Consider the following 10714-nt stretch of genomic DNA (forward strand, 5'->3'; position numbering starts at 1 on the left):
ATAGACATAGAAAGTAGTTTTCAGGAATAAAATGAATAATGATGATACGTGAAAGTTAAATGATTTTATATTATTTTTTTAAATCCGAAATTTAACGTCAGGCATCCCAACAGACAGAAGCGTCTTTACGTGAAGGCTCCGCTGGCAACCTGGCAACGCGTAATCATCCCTGAAGCCGCTGCCCAATTTTTTTATTCATACTGTGCGCTAGTAGCAACAATTATGGCTGGGATGTTTCTGTTTTAAACATGTTTAAATTGATGGTCGGATTGAGTTAAGTTTGTTTGTTGTAATAGAAGTACAGGATGCGTTTTGCGGCAAAGCGCTGCGGGGTGCAGTTCAGCCCTCCATCCATAGTTTTAATTTATGAGCACACGGAAACCAAAAAGGTGCGAAAAAGAATAATACCTGTGCGAAATTTCTCCAAATACTCCGGTAAGGCACCACGGAAACGTTGGGACTCGTTCTCTTTGCTCTATGTCACATGTTGCTAGATATAAGAATAGAAATATCTAGATCAGTGTGAGAATATTATTTTAGCCTCGTTTGCTGTATATTAATAATTATATGATACTCTAGTAAATCTAACAAACCTGTCAGAGTCATGAGCCCCTGAAGTTTTAATTTCTATATCTTGTGGATAGCAGCAGGTAGATTACCTGCAAGCTGTTGAGCCTCAGGCTCCTATTTTTGACTAAAATAGGAGCATCTTACTTTGTTTAACTAAGGTAGTGAATGTTAATAATAAATAACTAATATGTAATACATGGAAATCTACCTTTGTCGTACTGCGTTTTTTCCTTCCTGTTTTTGTTTTGACATAGTTGCTGTGATCAGAGCTGGAGTCATGAATGCACACTGCATTAACATATGTATGTAGCTTAGTTTGTTGTTGTAGATTGCCACAAAGTAACTGGGCAGGACTACAACCAACCTATTACCTCATGCTGTCTCTTCCAGACTACAGCATGGCTGCTGAAAGGCTGAAGAACAACCCTCGGCACAGGGACTACCTGGAGGGTGTCTCTCAAAGCCAGCTTGAGAAGCTTCACATTATCCTGCGCGATCACATGCAGGGCTTCAGTCTGGAGCACAGCCTCTCCTCGTTCTGTCTGGACCCTGACGAAGACCTGAACAAACTGGACGATGAGGACCTGGCACGCAAGAAAGGCCAAATGGACGAACTGTTTGAGAAAAACCGGAGACGCAAAGATGATCCTGACTTTGTTTACGACTTTGAAGTTGATTTCACTAAGACCACCTTAGAAAAGTGCAGCTGGGATGATGAATCAGATGATGGATTTTGAAACTCTCTTTTTACCAATGTTTTAATTAAGAATGTAGATTGTAAATCTATAGTGAGACTGCAGGAACATACAACCCAACTGATGTAGATGGCAATGCTTCAATAAATGTCAATATAGTAGAAATACTATGCCTTTAATCAAACAAAAAACCACCTTGAACCTCCGTTAATGGCAAGCAAAGACCAAAGCCTGTTAATCAAGGGAAACTAGAGCTATGATTTGGTGTCTGTGTACCATAGCATTTATCTGTAAAATCTTCTCGGGCGCTGATAATTGGCATCTGTCTTGTGTCAGTGACGTAAAAGACTGATTTAATGCGACATGACCATTCAAACAGCAGTCGCTTTCTAAAACATCAGATATGTATCGGATTCAGTACCACATATGAAAGTGACCCAGATCGGATGTGAAAATATCAGATTTGTGCTGTCTACACTGTCATACCATAATCGGATATGGGTCACATAGGGTCAAAAAAAGTTGGATTTGATGCGCTTTCGCCTGCAGTGTGAACGTAGCCTTTGTGACAACCAAAAGACAGATATTAAATTTATGACATCCAGTGACTGCAGTCTCTAACACTGATGACAAAGCACCCATGTTAAGGCAAATTACTGCACCTGAAATACTGTTACCCAACTAACTAACCCATAGTTTAAGTTTGTTAAGAGTTTCCCTCAGGTCAGGGTTAATAAACTCCATTTTAACAACTTGCTTTTGGGAACAGGCCTCCAGCAACACCTAGACTTCATTCATGGAATGAAACAGGCAGAGTTTAGAGGAAGATTTCTAAATCAGGGGAAACAAAACCAAACAATGTTTGAGAACAACCTGATAACATACTGATAACAAACATTAATTCCATTTTAAGCTGCAGTAAACAAAATCATGCATGGATAATAGTGAATCTTTATTTGTTATAAAATACTGAATTTTACAAAATACAAAGACTTTGGTTCTTTTATTTGTGGCTTACACCTAGATGAGTGATATTCACAGTTGAATATGAAGATTCTAAAATCCTATTAAATAAAATCTGAGTGTACACCAGGAAGTAAGCAATACAACAAATATATCTTTGGGGGAAAAAATGTGTGCACAAAATAGTTTTATATCATACAAAATATATATATACACTTCCATATATATGGTCTGACATGATGTTCTATGGCAAAGTTTTAAAAGAGATAAACTATAACATAAAACTAAGCCTGCATTATCAAACCTTGTAAGGGGAAAATGTCATTCAAAGTGCTTAAATACCTCATTCAGTTGACAATAGACACTGACTGACTGACTGACCATAAGTACCACAATACATTCAAAGATGTCGCAGGTTTTTGTTAAAATGCAATACAGAATGACTTTACATTGCTTTGCTAGTTTGGTTTAAGCTAATCAAAACAGTTTTTTACATTGTTATCAATTGCAGTCATTTTGCAGTGCCGATGTATTCCCTAAGGAGGTAGTAACAAAAAAACTGACAATTCCTTTTCCCCATCACCATTTACACATGGATTAGGGCATCTGAATTGTAAATTCTCAGCAGGCTGTTAATTTATTTTAAAAAGTCATTTATAAAACTGACATTTCAAGTATGCTTAAGACACAATCCGGGTTTTTGAGTTAGTCTTTACACATGCACACGCGCGACAACCGCACACACACACATAAACAAGCAAATGACTTAAGAGGAACAACTTTCTGAATGACAATTTGTGAAAACTACACCCAGAAGATTACCCAGATTTACCCAGATTAGACAAATAATACATAGGTAAACTAGTCATTTTAGAGCTACTGGACAAAGACAGGCATCTTGAAATCCAATAACACGGACATAGTAAAGCAACAAGTATAGATATACTCCAACTCCGGATTAGGCCTTTAAAGAAAGCTTTATGATCCACCATTTATATGGTGCGCTGTACGAACTAAAATATTTTATATATTTATGACATTACGAAACTCTACCCAAAGTACAGATGTTAGAGAAGCACTTCTGGAAATATGAAAACTCATTTTTTCTTCCTGTCCTGGGTGCATCTCGGACAAAACCTGACAGAGTAAAAGGAGGGGAATATGTTAATTTGCTGCAGAAAGAAAAAGCGTAAGATTCCATGAATAACTATATTCTCATCACAGACAAAGAGAATAACACTGTTACTACTCAAAAACGTACCATTTTCCTTTGGGTTTTGTGGCGAGATCAACACAAGCAAAGTGAAACCACTCAATGGGGCACTAAAACCAAGAATAACAAAGAAAAATGTCAATTTAAAAATTTTACCTAAACTTGCTCAGTCAAAAAGGTTCTTACAATAAAGCTTAAGAAGAAATTATAAGTGAAAACCTACATCTGGGTTATCACATCCTATCATTTCTCCATATGACACCTGATGACACAGGCAGTATGTAGGTTCATTTGGATCGACCGGCATGTCCAACACGTCTGATGGCTGCATAGGCAGGAGAGCGTCACTCAAGTCTGGGCTAAAAGACCAACATACAGAGCATGGTTAGAACTAAATATAAACATGAGCCAATTATCCAGTAAACTTGAGTTTGATTGAAGCACTGGTTCAAACTTACCTGTTTTTCATCTTTTTCTTTCTGGGAGAATCTTCATCTGAACCTTTCCTTCCTCTTCCCCTGGATCCACGCTTCTCTCTCAGCCCCCGCACATCATTTTCTGGGGAAAATATTTGCATTATTACACACTTAAAACTCTTGTCTTTTGTTGCGTTTATGATCAAAGGCGTGCAGTCACTCAGCTTACTTTTCAAACCTCTGCCCTCTGTACTGTCATAGCTCACTTCTAGTTTCTCCTTGAGTTCATTCTCAAACCGTGCCAGATCTGCATCCAGCCTGCGGATATGTTTGTCCACCTACGGTAGAAAGATATTGTGCATATTTAAATCTGAGTACATGTACACATTGATGATGTAAATCTGATAAACAGGGACAAAAAACAAAAATAATATGACATTAGAATCTGGACAGTGACAGGAGACACATTGTTTCGGACTAACCATTTCATATGTCTGCATTGCGAGCTGGACTTTGTCATCACTGAACTCTTTGCACTTGCTGTAGGCATTCTGGATCTTTTGCAGGTGTTCAACTCTCTGCTCAGAAGCTAGATTCTTGACATTTGCGATGTACTCCTCAGCCAGTTTGTCGATCTCTCCTTTCTTTTCTGCACAACAAAATGATTATTAAAGTGCTGAATAAAACTAGTGATAAAATATTACATGTAAGCTTCCTATTTACAGTTATGGTCAGAAATTTTCATACAGTTATTGTAGGCATGAATGCCATGGTAAGTTTGCATAGAGCTAAAACAGGGTCAAATGTTTTATTCATTTAAGTTTAAATTTTTATATCTAAAAAATATAAAAAAATCTAAACTATTTTTAAAAAAAAAATCAATTATTTTGTATTGAATAAATTATTTGTTTTCATGCAAATCTGACATATCAATATGTTGCAACCTAATGTTTGTAACATTGATATACATTAAGGTGGGAAAAGATTTACCACAGCAACAAGGAATACTGTTATCTGATTGGTTTGTAGGTCACTTTCCCACAAGAGCTCTGAACTCCATAGCAAAATCTAATAATTTAATAATCCTGTTCATTTCTGTATATTATACTGAAATTAGAATCTGCCAACTTAATATGCCTTTAACCTTAATGTATATATAGAGTTCGTATCTCTTGCTATGAATTAATAATTTCCTTTAAATGATTTCCTTGAACTGTTCTTATTCCAGGGTGGAATGACTGCATCGCATAAATCTTTAATACCCTTATCAAACAAGACTTGGATGCACAAGTTTGAATATATTTTGGATTTTCTCTAGTCACAAAGGGTCGAAAGTGAGTGGATGTAAACTATTGACAACTGTTTGTCTAAGACTACTGGTAAGTGGCACAACCTAATACATAAGGAGCCTGGCTAAACTGGGTTTTCAGGTATCACAGATTATAATGTCAGAGCAATTTGTTTATTTTGTATAAGTCCACAGAGCGTTTTATTGACTGTAATGTTAAGAGATTAAATGATCACCTTCAGTTCTGTTGTCCAGGTCCCGCATCAAAGTGAAGTTCCTTTGTAGCTCACATGGCAAGTTTTCAATACCTAAAGAAAAGATTAGACAATATTAATGCCTAACAGTTCATTCCAATTACATTTTCTGAACATAATCATCACACTTAATTAATTATAACCTGTGCTGTAATGCCTTTTAAAAAGGCAAATGCACAAACTCAACTGAATGCTTTAAAATCAAAGAAATATAAATAAGAAGTAAAGAGCAGAGGTTATTATGACATTAATTACAACTTAGAAATCATTAAGCTTTACACTGAAGCCCTTCTTGTTCTACTTCCTCTCTTTATGAGTTTAATTCTGTCCAACCTGGTCACTCCCAATGCAAATCATAATCTTTTTGTTAGCGTTCACTACCACCTACTCAACCCTTTCAGTCTTCCTGTTATCCTTCTGTCACAAATCTGCCCTGACACTTGTCTCTGCCCACTCCATCCTGCCTGCATTCTCTTCTTCACCTTTAATGCTAAAGGCTAAAATTACTTTTGTCATTATACTTATATAACATTTCATACAACATTTAAAATACTTGAGGTCAAATCTGCACATTAAACACAACACAAATACCATCACAACCATACACTCACGTGTGCATGAATTGCAGAATGTTGTCGTGTAACAATCTGTCTGTACAAAATAACGCTTCACATGTATTACATTTGTCCCAAAAGCAGACATTATTAAGGGCTCATGATAACAACAACTGTCAAGTAAATACACTCTGTATGCCATGTGACACACTTCAAACACCCCGCCCCGGCGCGTAAACTGTTACGGGAAACGCGGCAACCAACAGGTTGTAAATGATTTCCTATATAAAAACACAAACTGTGACTAAAATGAACCTAGCTTAAATATAAAGACTGTTAATATAACAATTTATCTCTAAATGCCCTTATATAACTAATGCTAGTTGCGTAGCTACAGGCTGCTCCAACATTGCTAGCGCTTGAATCAGAAACGGTTGCAACCTATAGTCAGTTTTCCTAAATATGTGAAAACAGTTAATTATTACATTCCCTTTTGACTGAATCTGACAAGACACATTAAGATCTTACCTACCCCACCTTTATCACTCCTAAGGTAATGCTAACCAGTTAGCTGGCGGGCTAATGACCTAACAGCCTGTTAGTTGCAAACGCACTGCATTGAAACCGCCGTCCAAAAATGTATAATAAATTAAACCTTTAAAAGTTGCATTTTCTATCTGTTGACAGAAATTTACCACATTCTGGATACTTACTGTCAAGGTAATGTTCCAAGTATATTGCAGTCGCCATTTCGAATTAGCTGTTTAGCTTCTGCGTTACCCTCGTTAGCTCCTCAAACTGTTGGCCAGAGAGGTTGGGTTTGTTTTGTAACCCTGGGTCGCCCGTTGGTCAGTTGGCTTGGCGTAATGCGAGTTTGTCTGCAGTCACAGGCTTCGCCGAATTAAATGAAGCGAGGCTCACAAAAACACAGGAAGTGACAGTTTACCCCAAGCGTGCCTTCACTCCGAACATGCGTGCTGGAGGACAGGGCACAACTTTTTAAGTTTGGTACCTCACATGTAATAAAAAAAAAGTTTCTAAGTACTATTCATTTACTCAAGTATTACGAACACGTAACTTTGCTCCCAATCTCCTCAGCTACTGTGTTTATACTAGTTTATACGCGTTCTATGCCAATTTAATGCATAATTAACCAAATGTATCAGCCAGACATGAAGAAACCAACAGGCAAATTCGTTACACACACACACTCCTAATGGAATCATGTTTAATAAACATGAGGAATATTAACACAAGCCTCGCCGTCGGCCATGTGATTACCAAACGTTAGAAACGAACTTCAACAAGCGCGCCCTCGCTCCGTTTGCTAGCACTTTCCACCACTGTCAGCTGATAGGTTACGTCATCCAAAACAAAAACCTCCCTCTCGCGGAAAGACTGAACATTCGTGAAGATGCTCTGTGGGCGTGGCTTAAGGCCTCCGTTGTGGACAGTAACAGTGTCAGCTAAGTTTAGCGGTCAGGGTTTTTCCTCTCCGTGGAAGGAGTCTTCTTCTTTTTATTTTTTTTGCATCTCACTTCCGTGTTTGCTGTTTCTCCACGAAAAGCTTGATATCACTCTCCCCCCAAAAAGCATACAAGAAATCAAGTAGGTAACTAATTTATCCAATGCGTTTACAAGTACGGGTACTAATGCCGTCGGTTAAAACGACAAGTTGTGTTGTTTTAGCGTATTATAAACACGGCTAACCGATAGGTCAGCTTTGTAATGGCGACGTGTTTATATTAAAAAGCCGCTAACGGTTAGCGATAACCTACATATCAAATAACTTATATCATATAAAACCCACATTATAACAGGGTTGCTATGGGTGGCATAGCAGTTATTAAACATGAGGACGACCTACTCACAACTGGCCTAGTCTGACTTAAAACCAGGATGACATCTAAGTAAATAGCCTAAACATTGGTTAAAGCAGGAGAACTGTCAGTTATCTGGCTTCCACCAATGTCATGTCCTAAACATTGTCTAACTAAGCATGGGGGGACTACAGAGTAACTAAACATGGTGTTAATATTTCTGGCCATGTGGCCATATTACATTGAGCTGTTATTGTAACCTATCCTATCCTATCTTATCTTATATAAGCTTATGTTTCTGAAAATAGATTTGTGAACTTGCTAATAGTGCTAACAGTCACGAGGTTTGTGTTGGACATGCCACACCCAGTCATATGCTCCTAGTGTCTCAGTAATAACAGATGCGCTCTAATGTGTTTACATTTTATTCTGTAGGTGTTACTTCCAAGATGGCCATGGTAAAGAGTGGCTGGCTTCATCGACAAAGTGAGTATCCAGACACATTAAAGGAAAAACATGAATGCTTGACCTCCACAGTAATGGATCTATTAGTGTTTATGCTGTAAGTGGGGGCAATTGTGTGGTTTAGATGACCTGTATCCTACAATGAAACATTTTTAGCCTGATAGTAGTGATGAGATATGAAAATGATAACACAGGAGACTTTGGATCTCAACCTAATCGCAGAATATTTGTTGGAAGAAGGATATTTCATTACTCCAGTAAAGAGGGGTCTTTTTTTCTTTTCATTTGTCACCCATCTATAAGAAAACAATATAGCCATAAATATGTCAGATACTCAGATGGTTAAGATGATGTCACATTAAAAATAAACAAACTACCTTTACTATGTCAGGTACCATACTGCGTCGATGGAAAAGAAACTGGTTTGACTTATGGGCTGACGGACGACTTGTGTTCTACAACGATCAACAACGGCGCGACATGGAGGACGACATCCACATGAGGGTCAACTGCATTAACATCCGCAACTCCGCTGGATGTCAGGGTACATGTCTTACGCTTAATGTTGATCTCATGCGGCTGATCCCTATGCTATTATTACCCACCTCTTTGCACTAATTTTAAATGTTTCACCACCCCACTTGCATTTTTAGAGCTGAACCCACCGGAGGGAAAGACGCGTGATGCCTTGTTCCAGATAGTGTGCAGAGATGGACGGGTCATCAGCCTGTGTGCAGACAGTGCAGATGATGCTCTGTAAGACTGCACATACACACCAAGTCATAAAATTAGTTAGATGTATTTGAGTACAGGTAATTAGAACAGACATTTTTAACTCAAGATGACATAATGTCTGCTTTTGTTGCAGGGCATGGACAATGGCACTTCAAGATGCCAGAGTTAATATGGTGAGATTTTTATACATTATTTAAAGTTAGTGTTGTTGTAACTGACAGTCTGTCATTTTCTGTCACATTACCTGAATAAGCTCTGAATAAAGCTGAACTAAGAGTGACTTGAGCACAGCAGAAGAACTGTCCTCCTGGGAGGAAAACTGGATATTTTTTTTATTGTTTTCACTTATCTTAATGTTATGTGCTTGAGTTTTTTTGGTGTTGGCAAGCTTCAGTTGCTGATTTTTGTTATTTGATACTTTTAGGTGGTCACTGCTCCTCAGATCGGCTTTGCACAGGAGGTGATTGCATCTGCTCCTCCCCCCTACTCGGAATATCCTCCCCAACCGGTGAAAAACATTAATACATTTCTTTTCATGTTCATAACTGAATAAAATTACTTTTTCAGGTCTAAAGTCTTTTATGAAAATAGTGCTACTTACAACATTTGTCTGTGGTTTAGCATGACTATCTCAAGTGAAAATCAACTCAGTGATTAATGTAAAACAAAACAAAAATCAACAAATCCAGTCTTTCTTCTATAAGCCATCTAATACAAAGGGTTTATTAATACAGTAACATCCTTTGTGTCACTTTGTTAAATGTAATTTTTTTTGCCAGGTTTATGCCCCAGGCCCATATGGAGACTACACTGCACCGCCCCCACAGGCCACACAGGTCGTATACTCTGCTGATGGGCAGCCCTACACAGTTGCTTATCCTTATCAATACCAAGGTAAACAGCTGGACATTGCCCACCACTAGTTTATAGGAATCCTGGTAGCTAGAATAGAATAGAATAGCCCATTATTGTCACTGTAGATGTACAACAAAATTGCGGACTAACTAAACTCTGACCTAAATTTGATTGTCGACAAGCGGACATCTTCACAATATGCATATCCATAATGCAGTAAAGTGGCTGGATTTGATCCTTATAAAAGAAGTCTTCAGTATAAAAGTAAAATCTTTCCACTTTGAAAGGCCTAATATTTGTTTATCCGTAACTGGCTCATTTCAGAACGTGACTGAACTTAGTGGTTGTCAACATACTTCTGAGATTCCCATACTGAGGAAATGGTGCATAGAATGGGATTTCTGACGCAGTAATTACCAGTGCTGTCATCCTGATGCTTAACAAGAGTATTACATACCATCTTAGTTACTATAAGAACATTTGCTCATTAACAAATAGAAAAACATGCAGCTTAGTCTAAAATCTTTATTAGTTTTTCAGGTACTTAGATAAAAATGTATCATGGACTTTAAATTCATTCTTAAACAAATGGGTCACAAAAACCCATCTAGATGTTCTTATTTGTGACCAGAGGATAAAGTGAAAAAGTAGAATAGTTTAACAGAGTTTAAATTGTATGAACTTACCATCATAAAACTTGTGTTTTGTAGGTGGGTACGTTGCTCCTGGAGTGAACCATGTCATCATTCGGGAGCGACAGCGTGACGACGGAGGAGATGTGGCTTTGGGCATGCTCGCTGGAGCGGCAACCGGTTTAGCACTCGGCTCTCTCTTCTCTGTATTCTAGCGTCAGAACTAATGTACTTCTAGCAGCCAGTGACTCCCT

At 38.0% G+C, this 10714-nt stretch overlaps 3 protein-coding genes across 5 annotated transcripts; 2 read left to right on the plus strand and 1 right to left on the minus strand.

Moving 5' to 3' along the window:
* Positions 1-136: 136 nt before the first annotated feature.
* cep19 (centrosomal protein 19) lies at positions 137-1430 on the plus strand. Of its 2 annotated transcripts, XM_042221380.1 has the most exons (3): positions 137-435; positions 825-872; positions 961-1430. In XM_042221380.1, exons 1-3 carry the CDS (start codon positions 306-308, stop codon positions 1305-1307), a joined length of 525 nt encoding a protein of 174 aa, XP_042077314.1. In that variant the 5' UTR covers positions 137-305; the 3' UTR covers positions 1308-1430. The 2 variants fall into 2 exon arrangements, with proteins under 2 accessions (XP_042077314.1, XP_005923334.1); XM_005923272.2 differs by lacking the exon at positions 825-872.
* Positions 1431-2198: 768 nt separating this feature from the next.
* Positions 2199-7254, minus strand: ing5a (inhibitor of growth family, member 5a). The gene is made up of 8 exons (XM_042221377.1): positions 6667-7254; positions 5382-5453; positions 4340-4506; positions 4087-4195; positions 3900-3999; positions 3665-3800; positions 3490-3551; positions 2199-3365 (listed from the first exon to the last, which is right to left on the minus strand). The coding sequence occupies exons 1-8, from the start codon at positions 6701-6703 to the stop codon at positions 3326-3328; spliced, it is 723 nt and encodes a 240-aa protein (XP_042077311.1). The 5' UTR covers positions 6704-7254; the 3' UTR covers positions 2199-3325.
* A 128-nt stretch (positions 7255-7382) lies between these two features.
* On the plus strand, positions 7383-10708 carry LOC121814606 (pleckstrin homology domain-containing family B member 2-like). 2 transcript variants are annotated; one of them, XM_042221379.1, is made up of 8 exons: positions 7383-7565; positions 8209-8259; positions 8630-8782; positions 8892-8994; positions 9107-9146; positions 9398-9481; positions 9753-9867; positions 10539-10708. In XM_042221379.1, exons 2-8 carry the CDS (start codon positions 8223-8225, stop codon positions 10673-10675), a joined length of 669 nt encoding a protein of 222 aa, XP_042077313.1. In that variant the 5' UTR covers positions 7383-7565; positions 8209-8222; the 3' UTR covers positions 10676-10708. The 2 variants fall into 2 exon arrangements, with proteins under 2 accessions (XP_042077313.1, XP_042077312.1); XM_042221378.1 differs by having other exon boundaries at positions 7383-7561.
* Positions 10709-10714: the final 6 nt, after the last annotated feature.

The sequence above is a fragment of the Haplochromis burtoni genome, unplaced genomic scaffold (genome assembly GCF_018398535.1).
Source record: "Haplochromis burtoni strain Fernald_Lab_line unplaced genomic scaffold, NCSU_Asbu1 Contig_65, whole genome shotgun sequence".
In the NCBI taxonomy this organism is placed as follows: Eukaryota; Metazoa; Chordata; class Actinopteri; order Cichliformes; family Cichlidae; genus Haplochromis; species Haplochromis burtoni.